We start from the raw sequence: 23,155 nt of genomic DNA, 5'->3' as shown, positions 1-23,155 counted from the left end.
ATCCACAATCCTCCGAGTGAAGAAGTTGCTACATCTCAGTCTTAAATGACCGACCCCTTATCTTGTGACTATGCCCCCTAGTTCTAGACTCTCCAGCCAGGGGGAAACGATCTCTCAGTATCTACCCTGTCAAGCCCCCTCAGAATCTTGTTTCAATAAGATCAATTCTCATTCTTCTAAATCCCAGAGTATAAGCCCAATCTACTCAATCTCTCCTCATAGGACAATCCTCTCATCCCAGGAACCAATCTATTGAACCTTCGTTGCACCGCCTGTAAGGCAAGTATATCCTTCCTTCGGTAAGGAGACCAAAACTATACACAGTACTCCAGGTGAGGTCTCACCAAGGCGCTGTACAATTGTAACAAGACTTCATTACTCTTGTACTCCAACCCCCTTGTAATGAAGGCCCACATGCCATTTGTCTTCCTAATTGCTTGCTGTTCCTGCATGCTAACTTTCTGCATTTCTTGTATGAGGACACCCAAATCTCTCTGAACATCAACATTTAAGTTTCTCACCATTTAAAAAATATTCTGTTTTTCTATTCTTCCTACCAAAGTGAATAACCTCACATTATATTCCATCTGCCACCTTCTTGCCCACTCACATAACCTGTCTATATCCCTTTGCAGACTCCTTGTCCTCCTCACAGCTTACTTTCCCACCTAGCTTTGTATCGTTAGCAAACTTGGATACATTACACTCAGTCCCTTCATCTAAGTCATTAATACAGATTGTAAATAGCTGAGGCCAAGCACCGATCCTTGCAACACCCCAGTAGTTACAGCCTGCCAATGTGAAAATGACCCGTTTATCCCTACTCTCTGTTTTCTGTCCGTTCACCAATCCTCTATCCATGCTAATATATTACCCCCAACTCCATGAGCTCTTATCTTGCGTAACAATTTTTTATGTGGCATCTTATCGAATATTTTGAAAATCCAAATATACTTCATCCACTGGTTCCCCTTTATCTACCCTGTTAGTTACATCTTCAAAAAACTCTAATAAATTTGTCAAACACCATTTCCCTTTCATAAAACCATGTTGACTCTGCTTAATCATATTATGATTTTCTAAATGCCCTGTTCCAACTTCCTTAATAATGGATTCCAGCATTTTCCTGATGACTGATGTCAGGCTAATTGGCCTGTACTTCCCTGTTTTCTCTCTCCTTCCTTTCTTGAATAAGAGTTACATTTTCTACCTTCCAATCTGCTGGGACTGTTCTAGAATCTAGGGCATTTTGGAAGATCACAACCGATGCATCCACTATCTCTGTAGCCACCTCTTTTAGAACCCTAGGATGTCGGCCATCAGGTCCAGGGATTTATTGGCTTTTATTCCCATTAGTTTCTCCAGTACTTTTTCTTTACTGATATTAATTACTTTAAGTTCCTCACACTCATTAGCTCCTTGGTTCCCCACTATTTCTGGTATGACTTTTAATGTCTTCTACTGTGAAGACAGATACAAAATATTTGTTCAACGTCTCTGCCATTTCCTTATTCCCCATTATAATTTCTCCTGTCTAATGCTAAGCATAAAAAGGTAATCATAGAAACATAGAAAATAGGAGCAAGAGTAGGCCATTCGACCCTTTGGGCATGCTCCGCCATTCAAAATTATCATGACTGATCGTCTAACTCAGTACCCTGTTCCTGCTTTTTCCCCTTATCCCTTTAGTGTTAAGAAATATATCTATCTCCTTCTTGAATACATCTAATGACTTGGCCTCCACTGTCTTCTATGGTAGAGAATTCCACAGGTTCACCACCCTCTGAGTGAAGAAATTTCTCCTCATCTCGGTTCTAAATGGCATACCCCGTATCATCAGATTCACAATTATGCCTTCTTCCTCTTTTAATTACAAAGCCACAGTTGACCACAGATCACTTCCTCAACTACCTCTTGTATGTAATAAATGAATGAGAACTGGGAGGCTATTCTGGAGTAGGTTTAATCCATCACTTTAGTATAAATGCATGAATAGGACTTCTTTCCCTGTATGACACCCTTCCTATAAGGGAGGAGGGGATGCAGTCAATATTAGCATCTGGTGTATTTCGACATCAAGTACCACCACAAGAGTCCACCTATGTTTGGGAAACTCCAATGTGATTAACCATTAAAGATAAAGTTGGTGACAAAAGCAGTTATTTCAGCGATGCCATCAAAATGACAGGGAACTTAATGAATATCAATATATATGAATATCATATCAATCATTTTTTCCAGATTTACTAGTGATGAATACATGATCAATATGATGGCCAAACCTCTACTCAAATGAAAAGGAATAGATCACTACTATATAATGTGTGTATAACAGGAATTGGGAGGGGAAAATCCAGACCATGCTGACAAATATTTTTTCATGTCATTGTGGCTTTAACCATCTCCAATTAATAATATCTAACGTGACTTATTATTACTGTAAATAGGGAACACTGTAATGTCACTGAACACATCTGGAGTTTTCTTCATTTTATCAAACCACCATGACACAGTAAAACCAATATTAGTAGACAAAACATTTGTGCCTGAAGTTTATGTACAGTGAAAACTAAACTGGAGTATAAAGAAACAGTTGCAAATCTATTTAAACTTTATTGTGAAATACAAGATGGAACAGGCTTAAGAATGGAAATTATATAAAGATCAATAAGACAGCAAAGAGTACTTTTAAAATAAAATTAAAAACACATTCACTGAAAGCCATCATTTGTAGACTAATCATTAATGGGATTATCAAATTAGACAGAACCAAAGATACCAAGAAATGAAGGTTTCATATTATCATCCAAGTCTATAAAGAGAGGATGGTATTAAAACTAGAGAAGGAGTTATCCATTAGGCTTGATTTTAATATTAAAGTACAAGTCTGATCCTGGATTATGCAACGCTGCTGGCATTCCTGTAACTTTACAAGAGTGATGTGTTTTTATAAAATGACTTCTCATTTATGCACTACATTAATTGTAGTCCTCTCCTGTCACATCCAAGCACTCCAGTGCCAACCATTAGCGACTATCACATGACAACTTCTTCATTCCTGAAAATTCCAGCCTTTTTAGGCCTTCGAAGTCTCAATTTTCTTGGCACATTTTCTACCTCTGACTCGGCTTTTACAGATGCTTTATTTGTTGCTGAATTCACAGATTCGGAACCAGAAAGACTTGAAGGTGCCGTGTCTGTCTTTTTAGTCAGTTTGGTTTGTGTTGTTAGTCTTCTCTTTTTAGGCTTTTCCACGTGGCAAAAGTCTTGGGGAGAATTACCTACAGAGAACAAGTACCCGCCCACATCTCTGTTAGTGAGGTCAAGGCTGTCTGGTTTACCTTTGACTGACCTTTTATAATGGGAATTACATTTCAAAAGCTTTTTTTCCTCAGATGTTTTTCTTAAAGACTCAAGAGAGTTCATTCCCATTGTAACCTCACAGAGGGTTGCTGGTGTCTCTCCAGAAATTACCTTTTTGGCACTATCTGTTCCATTCTGAGAGGAGCCTCTCCTTCGCTTAGTTCGTATTTTTGTGTTTACTTCATTTTGTTTAGGATCCCACAGTGCTGACTCACTGCCGCCCACTGTGCTTTTCAAACCTGTCTTCAGCTGTTCAATAGATTGAGGTTGTTGTTGGCAGTTCTGCTGAGCTGGCTGATTCTCATTAATATATTTTTCCAGTTTTATGGCAGGAAGTAATAACTTGCTTTGAACTGAGTTCATACAATCATCTGTTCTGCCAGTATTTATATCCTGAATCTCATGGCTGAAACCTGCAGCAGAATGGGCTACATCCTGCTCATCTTCTGTTACAGCATGCAATACTTTTGGCAAGCAATTGCTAGTTTCAGATTTGTTACCAAAGTTTCTCATTTTTATGTAACAAGTCTTTTTTACACTGAAAGAAATGAAAGAACCAAAATGAGTTAAGGTGTTCATTGTCACCCAGTCTTGGATGACTTACAGATGGAGAACATTCTTTCAAGTATTCTATATTTGTAAAAAATTCCTCCTAAAATATCCAAATGTCACTCTTAATTATTTCTGTTGCACATAGTTCAGATGTTTCCAGCTGTGAAAACTAATACTGATTTAACATAAATTTTACATTAAATACAAAAGCAAAAGCAGGAAGCACATTTTGTGGAGTTAACAAGAAAAAGCTTGTTTTTGAAATGAACCAAAAAGAATCCTTCCATTAACATAGTTTGTTCAAATTGACAACATTGTTAAAAAAGACTTCACGTCTTTTTTCAGTATTGAATAAATTGGAAATTCCAAAATTTAAAAACTCTGAATACATAATAAGCAGCAACAGAATACCATGTTCCTCTTAAAAAAAAGTGCTTATGACTGACCCTGGTAAAGCTACAAGACCGTGATACTTAGCTGCTCTGGTTCTCAAAATGCTATCTGTGGGACAAGTTTATTCCCTAGCCCATCTATTTCAGATGAGCCTATCAACCATTGACAAAGCTTCACCTGCCTGTGGAACTCTCATGGTGCTGTAGCCTGGAAATCTATCAATAGCAATACAACAATAACAAGCATTTAAATGATGCCTTTAACATAGAAAATGTCCCAAGGCACTTTACAGAGGAGTAACAAGAGGAACAGAACACTGAACCGGGGAGAGAAATTAGGGGAGATAATTAAAGGCTTGGGAGAAAAGGTGGGTTTTGAGAAGGTTACTAAAGGAGGAGAGAAAGGCAGAGGTCTTGAGAGGAAATTCCAGAGATCAGGGCCTAGGCAGCTGAAAGCTCCACCACCACAGTGGCAGGGGGAGGGTGGGAAGATCTGATAGCCAGATTCAGAAGACCAAAGGGTGCAGAAGGGAGATTAAGTCTGAAGGAGGTTGCAGTGGTAGGGCAGAGGGAGGCCATGAAGGGATTGGAGGACAAGGACGACAATTTTAAGTTTAATGTGTTGGGGACAAGGAGTCAGTATAGGTTGACGAGGATGGGAGTGATGGACAAGCAGGGTTTATTGCAGGGCAGAATACAAGTAAATACATTTAGGATAAATTCGAATTTATGGAGCGTAGATGAAGGGAGGCCAGCAAGGAGAACATTGGAGTAACTGAGTCTGGGGATGGCAATATAATGGATAAGGTTTTCCATGGAGGGGGTAAGATAGAGGCAGAGGCAAACTTTGTAGTATAGGTGGAAATAAATGGTGGTGGTGATGGAAAGAATGTGGGGTTTGAAGCTCAGCACAGGATCAAACAGGATGCCAAGGTTGTGCACGGTCTTGCTGAACCAGAGAGTGGCAAAAGAGGGATAAACTCAGTGTTAAGGCAGTGTGACGAGCACTGCAAACTATGGCTTGCATCTTTTTGTTGTTTCAGTTGAAGGAAGTTGTTGATCATCCAAGACTAGATTTTGAACGGGAAGTCTAATAGCACAGATATGGTCACGAGATTCAGTGAAATGGTGAAGAAGCAGAGCTGGCTATTATCAGCATACCTGTGGAAGCTAACTCTACACCTGTGGATGCTGCCACCACAGGAGAGCATATAGATGAGGAAAAGGAGGGCCCAAAGATAGATCCTTTGGGGACTCCAGACGTGACAATGCAGGGAAAAGACAAGACACTGCAAGATATACATTTCCTGCATCCAGATAGGTAAGAATGAACCCAAACAAAGTCAGCTCCTGGATCTGGACAATGGTGGAGAAGAACAGCGATGAGGAAGATAAAGAGGGAAAGCATGCTACTGTCAATGTCACAGAGGACGCCATTCATGGCTTTAACCATGGCAGTCTCAGTGCTGTGGCATTGGAAGAAGTTGGTTTGGAGCATAGATTTTTTTTTAAGGGGGTGGTGACAGCAGTTTTTAAGGGGAGAGGGACGATGAGGAATTTAATACTGGGTTTCAGTGGCTGAAGCATAGTTTAGGCTATAGGAAACCACTGATTTATTTTAGGCTGTAGGAAACCGGAGACTTGCTCAATGATATACCAGCAATTTCTTCAAGTCTTCTGTGCTCCCAACAAACACCAGTTCAATTTAATGAAATACTGATTCCAGTTACTGCTGTCTCTAACTCTGTTATTAAGCCACTTAATATGAAAAGCTGTTAGACAAGAAATGGGATGCCAGGATTTTGGTCTACTGGTCAGAATTAGCGGAGGTGATAAGTGGATACTTTGTCCATTTGACAATGACATTATAGAATTTATGTCCATTGTCAAGTTTATGACCATTGTGGATACAGATTGTTACAAATTTAGGGTTTTCCCATATTCTTTTGGGAGCTGAACACTCCTATAAGTGATGAGAGTCTTGTGTTTAGGGGTTTGCCTGTATTGTCCAATATCTAAATATGTAACAGTATATCCTGGGGAATGAAACAATAGGACCTCCATGTGATCAGAACTGGATATAGCATCTTTTGCATGTGCCTTCACACGTGCTTGCCCTGACCTTTTCGAAGGTGGATTGAGAAACATGGTGAGCCAAGGCCAGATACGAATTGTTAAGCTGTTTTATTTCACAGTCAGAATGTAGAGAATAATAAAATCTCATTTGCTCCAAGTAACTCTGTTCCCTCCTTGTGAATAAGAAAAATAATAAAATCAAGATCCTACCTCAGTTAGTGGGCTAAATACATTTGCTTGTAGTCGGTCAACATTAGATCAGATGAAGCAGTATGCAGAACCTGGTTGGCTCTTTTCTTTAGTTAACCTGCCTGGGACTTACTGATCTCTCTCTCAGCAGACTTCATCAACTGACCTCTCAACATCAGCGTCTTTGTTCTCTTCTTTCCTGTCCTACTGGAAGTTGAGGCTTGGTTCCTGACCCTTGCCCTCGTCCAGGAGTTGGCCAGAAGAGCTGCTATTCAAGCCTGCTTCCTCATCCCTTCCTTTGAAATTAGATTTGTGCATTGCTCAACAGGACAGAACATTCTAACCCACTAAGGTGTGAAAATTTGGGAGGAGTACCTGATAATGGCCTGAAATTTTACTGTGAGCCCTGGAGAGGTGGTGGGGGGAGGATTTACGTATGGGAAATCTGGAAGTATTTGGGGGTGGGTTGGGGGGGGGGGGGTGTTTGTGGATAAAATCAGGGGGTCGCACACCAGCGAGGTGGGTCTGAGACATCGGGTGTCTAACATGATTGGGGGGGGGTGGTAGGGGGGGGAAGTCATCCAATCGCACGCGTTGGATCACGGCAGGCAAGCTTGTTAGGCCTGGAGGAAACACTCCTGCTCCTCCTGGCCCATAAGCAGTGCAATAAAGGCTCTCACCTGTTGATCTGGCCCTCTTACATGGCGAGAATCACGAGGCCCGGGAATCCTAGCCCTCAGGAGCTAAAAGTAAAAAAGCTATTAAAATGGAGGCCCACAGCCTCCTTAAAAGATTTAACTGACCCACCCGCCTCATCAGAGTGGGTTAGTCGCCCACCTCTCGGCCCGCCTCCGTTAAAACCGGAAGTGGGCAAGTTGGGGTTAAGTTTTACATTTTTTAACCTTCCCACCCGCCCCCAACCCAGCCATCTTTGGGGGTTAAAATTACCCAAATGATTCCCTTATGGTCCAGAGTTATCATGGGTAACAGATTTAAAGCCTGGCTAATTAATATATAAATTTCCCATCTCTGTCCCAGGTGCGTGCTGGATTTCTAGCACTTCAAATCAACACTTTAACATTAATCATATTCTAGTCCTTTCCGTGAAGAAAAATATAATCAAAAATCCCAAAACATGATATGAGCTAATCACTGGTCTAAGTTCAATCTAGATAAGACATTGGTGTCTTTGCCATTAGGATTTACAGCTTTCTCACTCTCAACTGGGATTAGCCAAAAATAACCAAAGATAGCAGCCTATGATTTGTAGCAGTCACTGGTTCAAATAAAGGATATGTAAATTTGGGTACTAATGGGTTTTGAGCTTCATCTGGAATGACATGCTTAAGGGTGGTTATACTTTCTATAACCTGGGAAGCAAGGAACCAGCAGAATAACTGTGCCTCTACTTCATAGTTTCTCTGATTACGTTATGGATCAGGCAGAATGGCAAGACAAGTTAAAGGAATTTCTGCACTTGGGAGGAGAATACTCCAACTACAAACTGATAAAAATCCTGAACCTGAACCTTAACATTGACTGCCAGCATAATGGACAGAACACACTTCCAGTTTACTATGTCTGTTATGCGGGTGTATCCACTTATTGTTCATCATATTGCAACACGCATAGTAGGGTATCTTCTATTTCCATGGCGGCTCCTGGTCAGTAACAGAAGGGTTGCATTCCACTACTCAGTTTACTTACGTCTAATATTGGATTTACCAGAATCTCCTCCACCTCCCTCTCCTCCTTTAAGATCTTCCTTAAAACCCACCACTGATCAAGCTTTTGGTCACCCCTCCTTTGGCCTGGCATCCATTTTTTGATTGTGCCTATGTGAAGCGCTTTGGGACGTTTGTTTACATTAAAGGCGCTATAAAAAAACACGTTGTTATTGTTTAAGTATTGTCTATCAAGGAAACAAATAGTTGATGAGATTGTCCTATCTGCATAAAAAGTGAAGGCTCTGTGTACAGCTATGGAAAGAGTGTGAGGTGGTAGATATAAAAGTTTACACTGTGACTGGGTGGGGGAGTGGTGGAGGAAGGAAAGTGAAACTTTAATAAACTTTTTACCAAAAAATAAAGATGAGGCCTAAGAAATGCCCAATTTGTGTGTTAAAGAAGATAAGGTGGGTCACCCATGCAGCTTACTAACATTCCTTGCCAATATGAGAACCAGTAAAGCAATATTTCTGAATGAAAGAAATTTAAGGATTTTGTTTTTTCATTTCACTCATTCCTGCTATATAGAACAGAGCAGCAAATGTCAGCTTATTTACACAGACTCTGAAATAGCAGTTTAATGCTGCACTTCAACAGCTGCATAAGTTCAACTTTTTTTTAGTACAGTCTGTAACATAGCCAGATTTTTAGATGTGTCATTTTTATAGTCAGGGAGAAATTCTTCAGTCTAATCATGTGGTAATACATACATGTGTTTCAAAGCTTCTTTCTTCTTCTGAATTGAAACAGAGACATTGCAAAGCTCTTTCATTTCTGAATCAGCAGCAAAGTATTCTGATGCTCCATGCTCAGCACTGTTGCCCTATTGAAGAAAAGCAGTATTTCATTAAAAAAAATAGGTATACTGTGTACTTACATACAATTTTGTTTATTGTGAACCATTATTTTTTGCATTCATCAAGATGAGGGATGTTCGCACTGAGTAGGAAATTAAACACTTTCCATTTGGGTCACTGAATATCAGCATTTAGCACTCCTAGCTCTGGTATAGTCAAGGCTAAGCTTTTATTTTAAAGTCTGCTGCTATCAACAAACACGATTGTTAAATGGTGTCTTTTTAAGACAGGAGAAATTTAAACTTATTTGTTCCTGAAACACACTTTTGTGCTGTCGGAAAGTTAATGTAATGACTTTAATGGAATTTATTTATTCCATCAACAAATTTGTTACATTGTGCCTTTTAAGATAGTTAAAAAGCTAAACTTGAGTGCTAGGATCAGCTGAGTATCAGCTGTAGTGCACCGGCTGTACTGTACTGGATCAGCTTTATTTGGCTGCATGCCACACCACAGCTCCAGCTGATACAGTACAATAATCCATCTGATCCCAATGTTCACGTTCCTATTATCTTAAAAGAAACAATTTAACAAGCAAATTTATTGTTAGCAGAATTTTTTTTAAAAATTCTGTAAAAATATTTTTGATGGCGCAAGAGTGCATTTTAACAGTAAAGTTGTTTTTACTTTCGACACAATTTTCTCAAAATTTACCCACGATTGCCTCTGACTTTTGGGTAAACGCTCTGTGATAAATCACTGGACTTAGGTATAGAATAGTTAGGCACATCCACTCTGCCTCAATCCCAACCACAGAAGAGCACCCCAATGCACCAGTATGACAATTCCCATTTCTAACACCAGCCATCCTACCTAAGATCTCTGAATGAGATTGTTCCTTTAGTGCCAATTAGTATCAAATTAAGAGCAACTTTGTGCTGTCGACCTACGCTCACTCAGAAATGGATTGAGACTGCTCACCGTCCATTCATGTAGGATCCTTACTGCAAAACGGAGGAGACTTTGATCCCATCAGTATATCCTGAAATGGCCCTGACCAGTGTGATAAAATGTCTCACGGGGCTAAAAAGGAACAACTTAGCAACATAGAAACGATGCAAATCTCACCACAGTGATGTCAGGTACCAATATGCCACAGAGAAGGGAGTACCTATACTTCATTCTTAAAAAATTTATAACATTTCTGAAATATTACAAAAATGTTGGCATTTCTTAGGACTTGCATGGCATAAACAATATACCAACCGTATAGTGGCGTGTGATTTGATTTCATAATGTGCAACCAAACCATTAAAACACACAGAACTTCATTGTTTGTGTGTTATGTAATGGTTGTGAAAACATAATAACACATTACACTATACTATTTATCCCTGTATCTTTCTATGCAAGGTACTTTAAATAGTCAAAGTGTAACAACAGCACTAACACAAAATATTTTTCCTAAAGCTTCCCCCACTCTAATGAACGTGGTAATTGTAATTCCCAAGTTCTCTTTGTCAGAGTTTATTGTTATTAATCTTGGAATTAAAATAATCTCTTCAACTTTCAAAACACATTTCATATTTAGCAAGTGAAAAAGATGTTTCCTATACATTTCTGATGCTGAATATTACACATTAGAGAAATGTACAGCATGTTTCCTCATTCATAGTAATCCTGGAATAAACTAGAAATGAGAATTCTTGTGACAGGTTATTTTGGTACAGAAATGTTTCTGCAGTCCTGAAAGGGTTAATAAACACGAGTTCTTAAAACAAGTGATCACAGTATGGGTAGGTCATAAGTGAATGGTTCTCTCTCCCCCTTCCCCAGAGTAGTTTTAAAACAAAACAAAACATGAAACGAACACACAAAATAGATGCAGAATTGTTCAATTAAAAGACTCAAGTATGAGTCAGCCCTCGACACTGAAAGACACTGTGGGAACTGCTGAAAATTCTACTGAAAGAATTATGTAAACTCCCTCAGGCTGGAAATAAGCCACAAAGGGAAGCTGTTGCAAGGAAAGCCAAAGGACATGACACAGAATGTAAGTCCAAGCAATCACTGAGCTAATACGGATGTATTTCTTGTGATTTTCCTCTGTGTTCTCAAACTTAATCAGACTCTGTTTGGAACAGCGGTGGTATAAATGAAGTCACAATCTTTGCCACTGCTTCAACTAGTACACCATAAACTGTTTTAGAAACATTTCAGTTGTTATGGTAAGCTAAATCTGACACAGCAATCCTTCCTGTAAGCATCAATTAAGCAGCCTTTAGAAGGCAAAAAAGGGACACAATGATAGCCCCAGATGTTCATTGATCAAAAGGAATGCATTGTTGTGCTTAAAAAAATCTATTTTTACTTTCTATAATAAAAGTATCACAAGCTGTGCTTAATATTAGATCTGGTAATTGGAACTGTGGTGTGCAGGGACTATTTTTAGATGTATAATTTTCCATCACAATAACTTCTATTTAATATTATAAGCAACATTTTGTGTGAATTTTGAAAGTTATTTACAACCCAGCTAGATCTATTTTGCACCATTCTCAGAAGAAACTGAAAAAATGGTAACCTTTGCATTTTTGCTTTAAAACGTATTTCTATCGATCTCAAAGACTGCAACTAAAATATAGAAGTACAGTAATTAAAGGCATCCACTTGCATTAGTATCACCAGTGTCATCTATCCTATATGGTAACACAAAATCCCCTGAAATCACTTAATCTATCCGCTTTATTTTTTGCAAAAATCTTTACAGCGACAGAATTTGTTAAAATTGCTTCGGGTGGAATTAAAGCATAACCGTGCCAAGGTCACTAAAACCAAGGAAGGAACTCGGCCTGCAAATTCCACTGGCAACATCCTAGCCAAAATCAACAGATAATTCTAGATTTTACCCCATTACACAAATAAAACAGATATAGATGGCATCATATGGTAGGAGTGAGCGGTACATCATTCACACACTTGTAATAAAAGTGGTCTCACAGTTTAAAGTGCAGGACTCTGTTTATATGATGAACTTATTGGCAACTTTGAAATAATTAGTATTTTTCCCCTATAAAGATTTATATGACTAAATTTTCCACCCAGTTATAATGTGACTTCTGTGATCAGGGGTTTAGATCCCAACAGTGGCTGAAGCACAGGTTCACTGACAAATTGATCAGGATATATTTCCAGCTGGGCCATAGGGCTCAGTCTGCCTCATTCTTCAATAGCTCTAATTTCTATTAGCAAAACTATGGAGTGGCAATGAACTATGGAAGGCTACAAAACTAATGGCAATCCTTCCTATGTGCTGCAGATAGATTGTCCGTTCTACAAAGGCAGAAAAAGGGGAAAACAGATAACACACGAAGCAAAATAGAAGGCGCATTTCACTATCATAAACAGAAGTAGAAGTGATTTGGGCGTGAAGTTTAGTGCTCATGCAGAGCAAGTCAAGACGTGTCACAGCCTTAATCTGCGAATTTCAGAGTTGACACAGCAAAAAGAGAATATTACTTAATGCTAATTAATAGTCATTGTAGTTACTGCAATAAGATGGAACAAACTCTAAACAATACTATGCATGTTATGATAAGTCTTAAAAAAAACTTACTGTGAAGTATTTCATTATTTTATTCTCATCATTTTTAAAAATAAATGTTTAAAGAGAACCTTCAACGCAGCACTGCTCTTCGTTTTCAGTACAGGTTTATAAAAATGCCAGAAAGAGGTAAACTATAATTTTAACTATAGAAGTCAATTTTCAGCAGGAAATTCAAATTATAGAATTAAAATACTTTATTGAAAAGAGAAAATTGCTCACTGTAACAATCTTGATTCTCTACAGGAACTTCTCAGACCCAAGCACACACTTTTACCTGGATTTTAATTTCAGTGCACTTGTGTCAAGGAAAAAAAAAATCAGACGAGGAGCATGATCCTGTTCCCTCCTCCTCAAATGGCCTTTGCAACAGTAACATCCATTGTTGTTACTTAATATATAGCACCCAATGACTAGCACTGGTTATTTTTAAACTGCTGAAACAAGATGGATCTTTCACATGGAGGAAAAAAAAATCACAAATATATGCATGGATGAATGAGTTCCATCTTCAGGGAATTAAGATTAGAAAAGCAAGTAATAGTCTTTAGTGCATTATATTGGATTAAATACACACAAAAAAGGTAAGTCAAGGAAAAAACCCCACAAAGAATGAATTTGCCAGTAACACAAACAATATTGAAAATTGTTACTGTCCTTGCACAGGGACAGTGATGTTATCAATTTGTTATAGGTGATTATGTAATTTCCATTGGGTCACAATGCATTTAGAGGAGAAATATAGAATGCAAAAATAGCTTGCTGATAGAGTATAACTAGTTTCAGAATCCAGCAAGGGTCAGATTTCTTTTGTTCCTAAAGTTTGTTCTGTAGTGGACAAACTGCATTTCACTTGACTTCGAGTCACTCCACTGGCAGCCAGTGCTGGCCCCCCTCTCAGCATCATTTCCCCCACCCCCAGGACACCACCTGAGAGCTGCAGCCCTTGTCGCAGCAACCCAAATTACTGGCACCAGCGAGCTGTTTCTGGACACCCGAGTGGCCCCCTTCAGCTCGCTGGTTAAATACAGATGAGGCCCAGTGCCGAATTTGGCAAGGGTTGCGTGCCAGCACGGATAGGCGCGTGGAGCGAACGCTCCGCTGACTCGCCTGTCTAAAGAATGCAGCAACAAACCTTGGTACAGCACATTATCGGTTAACTCGGCATTTACACTTTTGCATACAATGGGCACAGGTCTTGGTGATAGTACTCTCTGGGAAAGAGTCACAAAGATCAGTAGTGTTATATAAAGCCTCGTCACCATCACTGGTATACTGGATGGATTTTTACCAGGGAAGGTGTAAAGGATTGCCAGATGAATGCTCTGAAAGCCATAGCTGCCCAGGTCATTAATCAGCAAACTGATTTTTCAGCCTAGATTGTGTGATTTTCTGTAGAATAAGAGAGTACATGGAGAAGAAGGAAAACAAGAGATGGTAGGAGAGATAGTCCACCTGGAAGTGGCTTGTCCTAACAGTTGTAGAGCAAATTCAGCTTACTGTTGTTTCTCTGAAAAATGGCTGGCCACAATCACAACTGTTCCTCACCAGGGACCATTTAAAAATTCTCTGGCTAAGCTCAGAGTAATAGCAAACACATTCTGCTTTACTTGTTCAAGTAAAACATCATTGTGGCTTTGTCTGTTCTCAGAAACACTGGCCTAATCGAGATTTTTAAAAAAAAATTCAAAAAGTAAGAAAGGCAGCATAGAGCTCCAGTTAACAGATCTGATAGTTCTGCTTCTCAAGCAGCCACTTAATAAAGAGGGCCTCTGTTAAGTACTCCATCCCAAAGAGACATTCAGGACCAACGTGACCCAAGGTAAACATATGGATCAAGGGAGAAATCCACCAAAATATATTTTTGCAGATAGCCTACAATTAAACATGGTTCAAAATACTGGTACGTGTTCTTTGTATAACAAGATCAAGCAAATGAAACCGAATGTCTAGGAACAATGTTCACCAAAGCTGTGATAAAATTGTAGACATATAATCAGATGCGAATCCAATAATATTAGTGAAAGTTGTCAATAGGTGATAGGGCACAGGTTCTTGATAAATTACCCACACACCAATTTCCCAGCTTTGGGTGGGGCATTAAAAGTTTGTCTGTGCGGAGGAAGGAAGACAAATTGGCAGCGGAATAACCCCACACTGTTCTCACACTGCTTCTACTGGCTAATTCAATAGCAGCATTGGCAGAAGCCTGGGAGCCATTTGCTTGCCTTGTCTCTTGGCTAAGTAATGTATGAAGCAGGAAGATCCAAAGGGAAAGAGGAACACCTAAAATTGGACATCTGTGAACATTAGGTGAAGACAGAATTAGGCGTATCTGTGATGCCACCATAGTCAATTAGCCTGCTGATATTCATGGTGTAAGTTCATACATGAAGAATGGCCATTTGGGCAAGGCACCAGGTGACAACTGATGCCTGTGGAAATCCCCAGCAAGGAGTCAACATTTTCTGGAAATGGAGAGAAAACTGACCAAAGAGGATGAAATAAAGAACAAAAGAAAATGGAATATAAGTACATATTTGAGTAACAAAAATAAAGAGTACTTAAAAGTGCTATTGTGATGGCAGCTTACATTTACTTAGCATCTTTTATGTAATAAAACATTCCAAGGTGCTTTATAGAGAAAGTTGTGAACACTGACGAGGAAGGGAGAAAGATAATGGGAGGTGTCTGAAGGAACTGTCAAAAAAGTAAGTCTTGAGGGGTCCTGTGAAGTTGGAGAGAGATAGTAAGGCAATTTGTTAATGGTGCTGTAGTTATCATTGATATTTTAAAATAAACTCCCCTGCTCATTCCACTACTGGGTCCACTGTCTTAGAACCGAGGTAGTCCAATGGTACAATTTTCACATCCATCCTATTTTTATTGCAACATATTGCACAAACATTGATGTGACATACTCACAACCATCCTACAAAAGTACAGAAGTGAGCAAAAATCACACATTTGAGAGTTGACCACCCCAAATAAATTTTAAAACATAATTTCTGAATACACTAAATAGGCCTGCAAGTATAGAATGTTGAGCTGTTTGCAAACAGAAATATGAGAAGTGATTGCAGGGCAACTGACACATCATCTGATGACTATTTTGAGGGAAATAAATTCAAACAGTACAGAACAAATAATGGTGCCCACTGTCAATGTAATCTATCTATGGCACACCTTAGAAAGCTACATTTGTACTGACCAAACAAGTAAATACATCAGTAACCTAGAAGATTACAATACATTACCTGTAGATTCTACTTCTTATCATTTCAAAGAACCACTTAAAGTATTCCTTACAAGTAAACTCTGCATATGCCACACAGTTCAGCTATCACACTAATTATGGTTTGGATAATTAATACAAAGATATAAATTTTAAACAAGGCTTAGCATAAATAATTTATTTTTCTCTGTAAATACAAGCGACTAAATTATATTTAATTTCTTTAAAAAAAAATTCTAACAAACAAGTACTAATTCCAGTATATATTTTTTCTATTAGGATATTATTTACTTGTACAGGCCACCGTTAGTGCACAAAAGGCCAGTGTATATGGAAAGGTTACTTTCATGTGTTCTTTTGTTTCCTCTAATACCAATTAGGTGAAATTTAACTGGTTATAAAATGAATGTACACTTAATATAAAGGTTTAAACTAGAAATCAGAACACTTTTATTTTATGCTTCACAGGCAATGAATATTACCAAGAGTTACCACTGTCACTCCCAAAACAACGCAATAAGAATATAGGGTAGAAAATATTTTCGTTTAAATGATCAATTACTATTGTGATACACATTGTTTAAACTTAAAATATGCACCTGTATTGTATACAGATTTTTTTTAAAAGAAACTTTACCTTTGGGTTTATTTAATCCCTAGCAGTTTCTGTCCTGTTCAAATTTAAGTGTTTTATGATTTTATATAAATCATAAGGAAATTAACATTCATAATTCCCTGGTGACTTTTCTGAAGTATATACTTCCACTTACATTATGGAAGGAAGGTTGAACAACTTTATGCGTCAAGTATTATATGTGTCACGAATAAACAGAGGCAGCTGCCTCTATTCAAGACATAACATTCTTTTGCCTTCGGATCACACAGGTCATTTTAACTTCCTGTTTTGATGTTATAAATAGAGCAAATATAAAGTATAGGAGCAACAGTTCTTCACATAAGAGGATCAGTGAGGAGGTGTTAATAAGATCAGTTTTACACCTCACCTCAGTTTTACCTGCTAATCTAGATGCTATTGATATTACACCCATATATCCTTTGATTTGTCATAAACTGCTAAACAGGATGCAAAAACATTTATCTACATAGATACAACTTTAACTATAAAGCATTTAGAAACAAAATGTACTTGGAATAATAACATTTTTGTTTATTTAAACTCAGATTTAAAGTCATTTATGATATCTTGTTTCCAGTTCCAATAAAACCTAAAACCTGCGTTAGTTCCATTCACATAAAGAATGGGGTACATAAAAGAAGAAATTTTGCGAGGCTCCGTTCCCAGTGTGAAGCCTTGCTAGATGGGAACGCAAGTTGCAAAAAGCAGCCTTGTAGCGTTACAGCCCTACCTTCAAACCATGCTGCCACCTTTACCTTCAAGTTGTGTTACCATCTAGAGAGGCTCTGCGTGGGAGCGGTGCGTTGCAAAATCCCCACCGCTGTGGAATACAACTGAACCTTGTTATTAAGAATGTTGAGTACAGACAGCTTGTTTTAAAACCTCAAATGTTAGTGGATTATTGCAAAAGTGACAAAATGTTCATCCCTTATAATGAGGTTTTACAAACCAGATTCATAATTTGCTTTGTTGTGGACCAATTTATATAATTTTACAAAAAAATACATACAGTAATCGGTTCCTCAGCCACTCCTTTTTTTGGACCAGTTTCACATGGAGTCATACAAACCACAAAACGATCAGGGAATATATAAAATCCTAAAAAGGAAAAGATTAAAGTTTTCACCTGATGCTTTAATACAACTTTTCCACTAAAACTTGTCAGTGTTAGCAATGTTATTATTGACACTAAGTAACAAAGCAGGAGTTGGAACATTACATTTTAAGAAGAGGTAAAAATATTATACTAACCTGAAGTAGCAAATATTTTTTCCATTTAGCAATAATATAATAAACTTTTCAAAATCATTTAGATTATCCACTATAAAATAATTTTTCTACATCGATAATCTAGCAAAAATTTCAAGTTATGATAGCTTTCTGCCAATTAAACACTTCAAATCCACACGAAGACCACAAATGGGTTGATTTATAACAAATTTATATACAAAACGCTGCTCCTTAAATGGAGCACCATGGCATTTTATGTACATAACATGTACCTACACAAGAGTATGTCTCATGCTAGCCTTTATAAATCCTTCCCAATACATATTGTGCAGTTATTTTCTAAGTACTGTGATAATCAACATTGTACATCAGTGCAAAACCTTTGACCCAGATATTGTTGAGCCTGGCAAAACCTTTTAGAATATAGTATACAGACAGTCCAAAAAATAATTTGTCCCATTCTGTATTCACTAAGTGGGAGCGTATCGGGGACTCACTTGTTAAAATAAGTTTGACCTTAAGATGTACAGACTCAGGTCCCCGAGCCTTAGGTTGGCAGAAACTACTTTCAACCCTGAAACCAGAGTTTTGGAATTTGACAATATCAGATGTAAGGGAAAGAGTGCTGTAATTGTATGGGAACATAATCAGAAAGAGGGGGAGGGGGAAGGAGAGGAAAGGAATTTCCTTTACAGGACTAGGACATCGGTAAGAAGTATGCAAAATAAATGCTGCTCTTAATTACCTCTCCTCAAAAGCCTCTCAACATCTAGCACTGCAGTTCCAGACTATTCAACCTCAATAGATTTTCTGAGCAGAGCTGCATGTTTGGTGGGAATTTGGACTCTTCTACATACCTTTGGATTTTCCTGCTATACTACTTCCTCCTCACCCCATACAACCCAGGCATTACTCCATTGGCAGAAGGCTTCAAAAGGTTCAATCCAGTTCTGGAAGATGAAATAGTCCAGCCATTTGCATCCTTCCAAAGGTAATTATGATTTGGTGGGGAAGGAGAGGAAGAGAAAGGAGAACTATTTTATGCTATCTTCAGATGTGAATATAGTCCCTTTAAGATATTCTAAACAGCAATAAAGATACCCATGATTCTCCCTTTTTAATGTGTAAATATGCAGGTGAATCAATTTTTCTCCACAGAAGGCAGAAAATGCAACATATAAATATATACAACAATTCCAAAGTGGGTAGAGGACATACACCTTGGTATGTGAAGGATAGTTTGAAGAATGAGGAAGCCTCTAAAGATAAGAAATCTTATTTTCTTGTTCATTCAGCACATTTCACATACTGTGGGAGTCTGACCTAATAGTGCACAGGAGAAGGAGGATGACCTGCTTGCTTAGAGTCAGAACAGACCTAGCTAACGGCAGATCATTCTTGGCTCAAAACTCCAGACAGCAACATCTGGTAAAAGAATGAGGATTGTTCCAAGTAGCAGGCTTAACTGGCGCTGTCTACGATTACTTTCTTAAGGTCAGCACGAGGTAGTAGAATGGCTATTGGCATTACATTGAATGTTTCTGACTTACAAACTGATAATGCAAAATTCAACAATAATAATAAAATCGGAGGAGATTCCACTTATTCAAAAATAGATTGGGATGGCAAAAATATTTGTACTAAAAAAAGGGAAGGGTTGTTTTTGCAGTGTGCTCAGAACTGTTATCTCAATCAATATGTTGTTACTCCAACAAGGAAGGAACCACCACTTGACCTGATCTGTCTAATCAAATGGAGCAAGTAGGTGACCTAACAGTAGGGGAACATTTGCGAAACAGTGACCGCAATATAAGGTTCAGTGTAAGACCAGAAAAAGAAAAAGAAAAATTTAGGACAAGGGCACTTGACTAGAAAAAGCAAATTATAGCAAAATGAAAAGGAACCTTGCCCACATTATACAAAAGCAAAAAGTGGCAAATAAAACTCTAGATCAGCAATGAGAAATATTTAAAACAGGAGACAGGAAGGGTACAAATTAAATATATTCCAGTAAGTTACAAAGGAAATGGATGGAAGGCTGGGGTTCCATGAATGAATAGGGTGAAAAAAGTAGCATATAGTGCTTACGGAGCACATACTTAAAACGAAAGCCAGGGCAAATACATATAGGAAATTTACAAGAGAGATGAAATAGACCAAGAGGGATTATGCAAGAAAATTAGCAAGTATATAAAGGGCAATAAAACGGCTTTCTACAGATACATTAGTTCTAAGAGAAGGAGGGTATGATATCAAAAACATTTTAAAGGGACTCTGACTACATTACCAACCCAGGCAACTCCTGCCACAAGTAACAGATGGTGAATGAAGAAATCTATACATTTTTGTTTTATAAATTAACAGAAAGACAAAAGAAAATTAACGGTAACTCTTTTTTTTTAAATGGGGGAGGGAGTTAGTTACGCTCATAAGTTCAAATCAAATATATTTGCATTTATAAAAAGGATTTATTTTAGTTTTATCATTTTATTTTTGCTACTCATTCAATACTGACAGTGTAATGGTACTACTACTAACTTGACTATAGATCATTACCAGCTATCCATCTGTTAAGTATTATAATACGACATCATACCTTCATTCTGGCACATTATAAAATGTATCCTAAATTGTTCTGAGGTATCCACTCTGATAAAAGTGTCATGAATAAAGTTCGGATATTGCACTCCATTTACAAGATATTTAATACATCTTTATCATTAACCCTTGGAAGTCATTCAAACTTATGATCTTCATAGAGTGAGCCAGTCAGACAAAGTTTTACAAGTTTTATTCAGCCAGTCAGTCTTTATGACATGATTCAGTTCTTCAGACTAGCTAGATAAGATGCATTGGATATGATTCTTGTTCATAGAAAAATGGGTACCTCATACCCCGAATATAACACAAGTTGTTTTGCCCTGTACCACATGTAGTAGTTCCCACAAGAAAAACAAATCTCAACTCAAAATTATAAATAACTGAAAATACTCACATTAAGAAGTAACCCAATAGAAAATAAACAGAAAATACAATGGGTTCCCTTTTGCTGTAGTTATACGAGTGCACCAAACATCAAAAATGTACTCGTGAATTTGTTGCTTGTGCATTTTCAGTGAGCTTCACTATAATAAATATTACCTCCTCTTCACCTCATGGCCACTCATGTTAAACTTACAGACAATGGTCTAGAAATTACCGTCAATGACATTAGCAGATGAATGCTTAATACGATGGTATGACATTTCTCCGTCTGCTATTTTAACAGAGGCGTTAATTCATTTATTTTAAATAGGCTAATGCCTCCTCTAAAATAGTAGACGGAGTGATGTTATATAAACATGATATGCATCCAACTGCTAATATCACAGACGGGAATTCAGAGGTTAATACATTTTTAACTAGCAATTTGACATTGATACAAAAAAATGGTTAATTTAAACACCAAAACATTATATATCTTCTAAACATGTAGTTTGATTATGAAATGCTGCTTAATACGTGCATAGTAATCATAATAGATTCCTTCTCAGACTCTTGAACTGCAGTATGTAGCTTAAAAAGGGCAGTCTGCGGATTACTTGTTGTTCAAAATACTATTTTAAAAAAATGTAAAAAATATTTGTTTTGATGTTATGTTTACTGCAATTTGCTATAGTGCCATGAGCAGTGCCCATAACAGCTCCATTGCTAACAGTGGGGGGCACAAGTGGCCTGAGAGCCACTTGGGAGCCATGCAACCATAGGAAACTATTCTATGGGATAGGGAATAAGAACATACAAAAAAGGACAGAGAAGACCAGCTGGTCCATCAAGCTTGTCCCATCACAGCACACACACCATCCACCTATCACACCCCACCCCCTGGGAGAGGCAAAGAAACCGTAGGCCAATTTAGGGGGAAAAAAAACTCTGGGAAATTCCTGTCCAACTACCAAAGACAATCAAGCAAGCTTCAGGAGACTGGCATCACTAATCTCTGTTAAGCCACCTACCATCTATAACTCGAAATGTCTTCTACCTGAAGGAACTTGTCCAGTTCCCTTTCAAACACTTGTAGCAATCACTACACACTGGCAATTTATTCCAGACTCTCTGCAAAAAGAAGTATTTCTAGCATCTAAGCTAAACCTGTGCTTTCATAACTTATACTGATGTCCCCATGGCGTCTCTTGCCTAACTAACTCAAATAACCTATCCACATGTACAAAATCTAATCCCTTCATTAGTTTAGAGCCATCAATCACATCCCCCTCAAAGTCTATGCCTTTCCAAAGTAATAAGCCTCAGTTCTCTAAGTTTGTCCTGATAACTAAGAATCCTGAAATTAGGTATTGATCAAGTGGCCCTCTTCTAAACCTTTTCAGGGCCTTGCTATCCCCCAACCCCACTACATGAAGGAACCAAAACTGGGCACAGTATTCTAGATGCAGCTTGACCAAGGCCTTGTACAAAGGAAAGGACTGTACATCTAGTTTTATGTTTAGTTGTCCTAGCTGTACATTCTAACACTCTATTCACTTTCGCAATAACTTCACAGCATTGGTCGTGGACCTTCCATGATTCATGAACCACAACTCCCAGGTCCTTCTCCCACTCAGCTGCTTTGAACGTGCAAACCTTTATGGTGTGTACATACTTGGAATTACCTCAGCCCAAATGCCTCACGCTGCATTTATCTATATTGAAAAACATCTGTCAGACAAGGGCTCATTCCCCCCATTGTGTCTCGATCCACTTGCAATTTTTTTTCCGTTAAAAGGTCCTAACTCCCGCATATATCTTCCTGTCATCTGTAAACTTGCAGATCGTTCTCCTGATGCCGTTATCCAGATCATTAATAAAAATGCTGAACAGCAACAGTCCTAAAACCGATCCCAGCGGGACTCCACTACTGACCAGCCCCAGTGGAAGGCCGCTACCTTTAATGACTCCTTGATGTGAATGCAACCAAGTCATTATCCAAACTGAGATTTGCCTGCCAATCCCACAAGACACAACCTTACTTAGAAGCCTCTTGTGCAGCACTTTATCAAAAGCTTTTTTAGAGTCTAAATACACAATATCAACTGGGCTTTCATTATCCATCACCTTGGTAACCTCCTCAAAAATTCAAATTAGTGAGGCTCCTTTTCCAGAAGCCATGCCTATGATTCCTTAATAACCCCTTCTCCATCAAGATGATCATATAAAGCATCTCTAATTGTTCCTTCTAGCAACTTGCCGGCAACCGAAGTTAAATTACGGACTTGCAGTTTCCTAGTTCTGACTTATTGTCCTTTTTAAATGTAGGCATTGCGTGAGCCTCTTTCCTGCAATCCAAGACCTCTGTAAGCTACCAAATATGAGCCAG

The 23,155-nt window shown here is 38.2% G+C and overlaps 1 protein-coding gene across 1 annotated transcript in view; it reads right to left on the bottom strand.

Moving 5' to 3' along the window:
* Nucleotides 1-2,646: 2,646 nt before the first annotated feature.
* Nucleotides 2,647-23,155, bottom strand: part of slx4ip (SLX4 interacting protein) — a 70,819-nt gene continuing 50,310 nt past the window's right edge. Inside the window, 4 exon segments of the mRNA XM_067989448.1 lie at nt 2,647-3,077; nt 3,079-3,901; nt 9,010-9,122; nt 17,582-17,670. Coding sequence (XP_067845549.1) covers nt 3,027-3,077; nt 3,079-3,901; nt 9,010-9,122; nt 17,582-17,670 — 1,076 coding nt within the window. The 3' untranslated portion in view covers nt 2,647-3,026.

This window comes from Heptranchias perlo, chromosome 8 (assembly GCF_035084215.1).
Source record: "Heptranchias perlo isolate sHepPer1 chromosome 8, sHepPer1.hap1, whole genome shotgun sequence".
NCBI classification, from domain to species: Eukaryota; Metazoa; Chordata; class Chondrichthyes; order Hexanchiformes; family Hexanchidae; genus Heptranchias; species Heptranchias perlo.
This window is presented reverse-complemented; position numbering and strand designations above follow the sequence as displayed.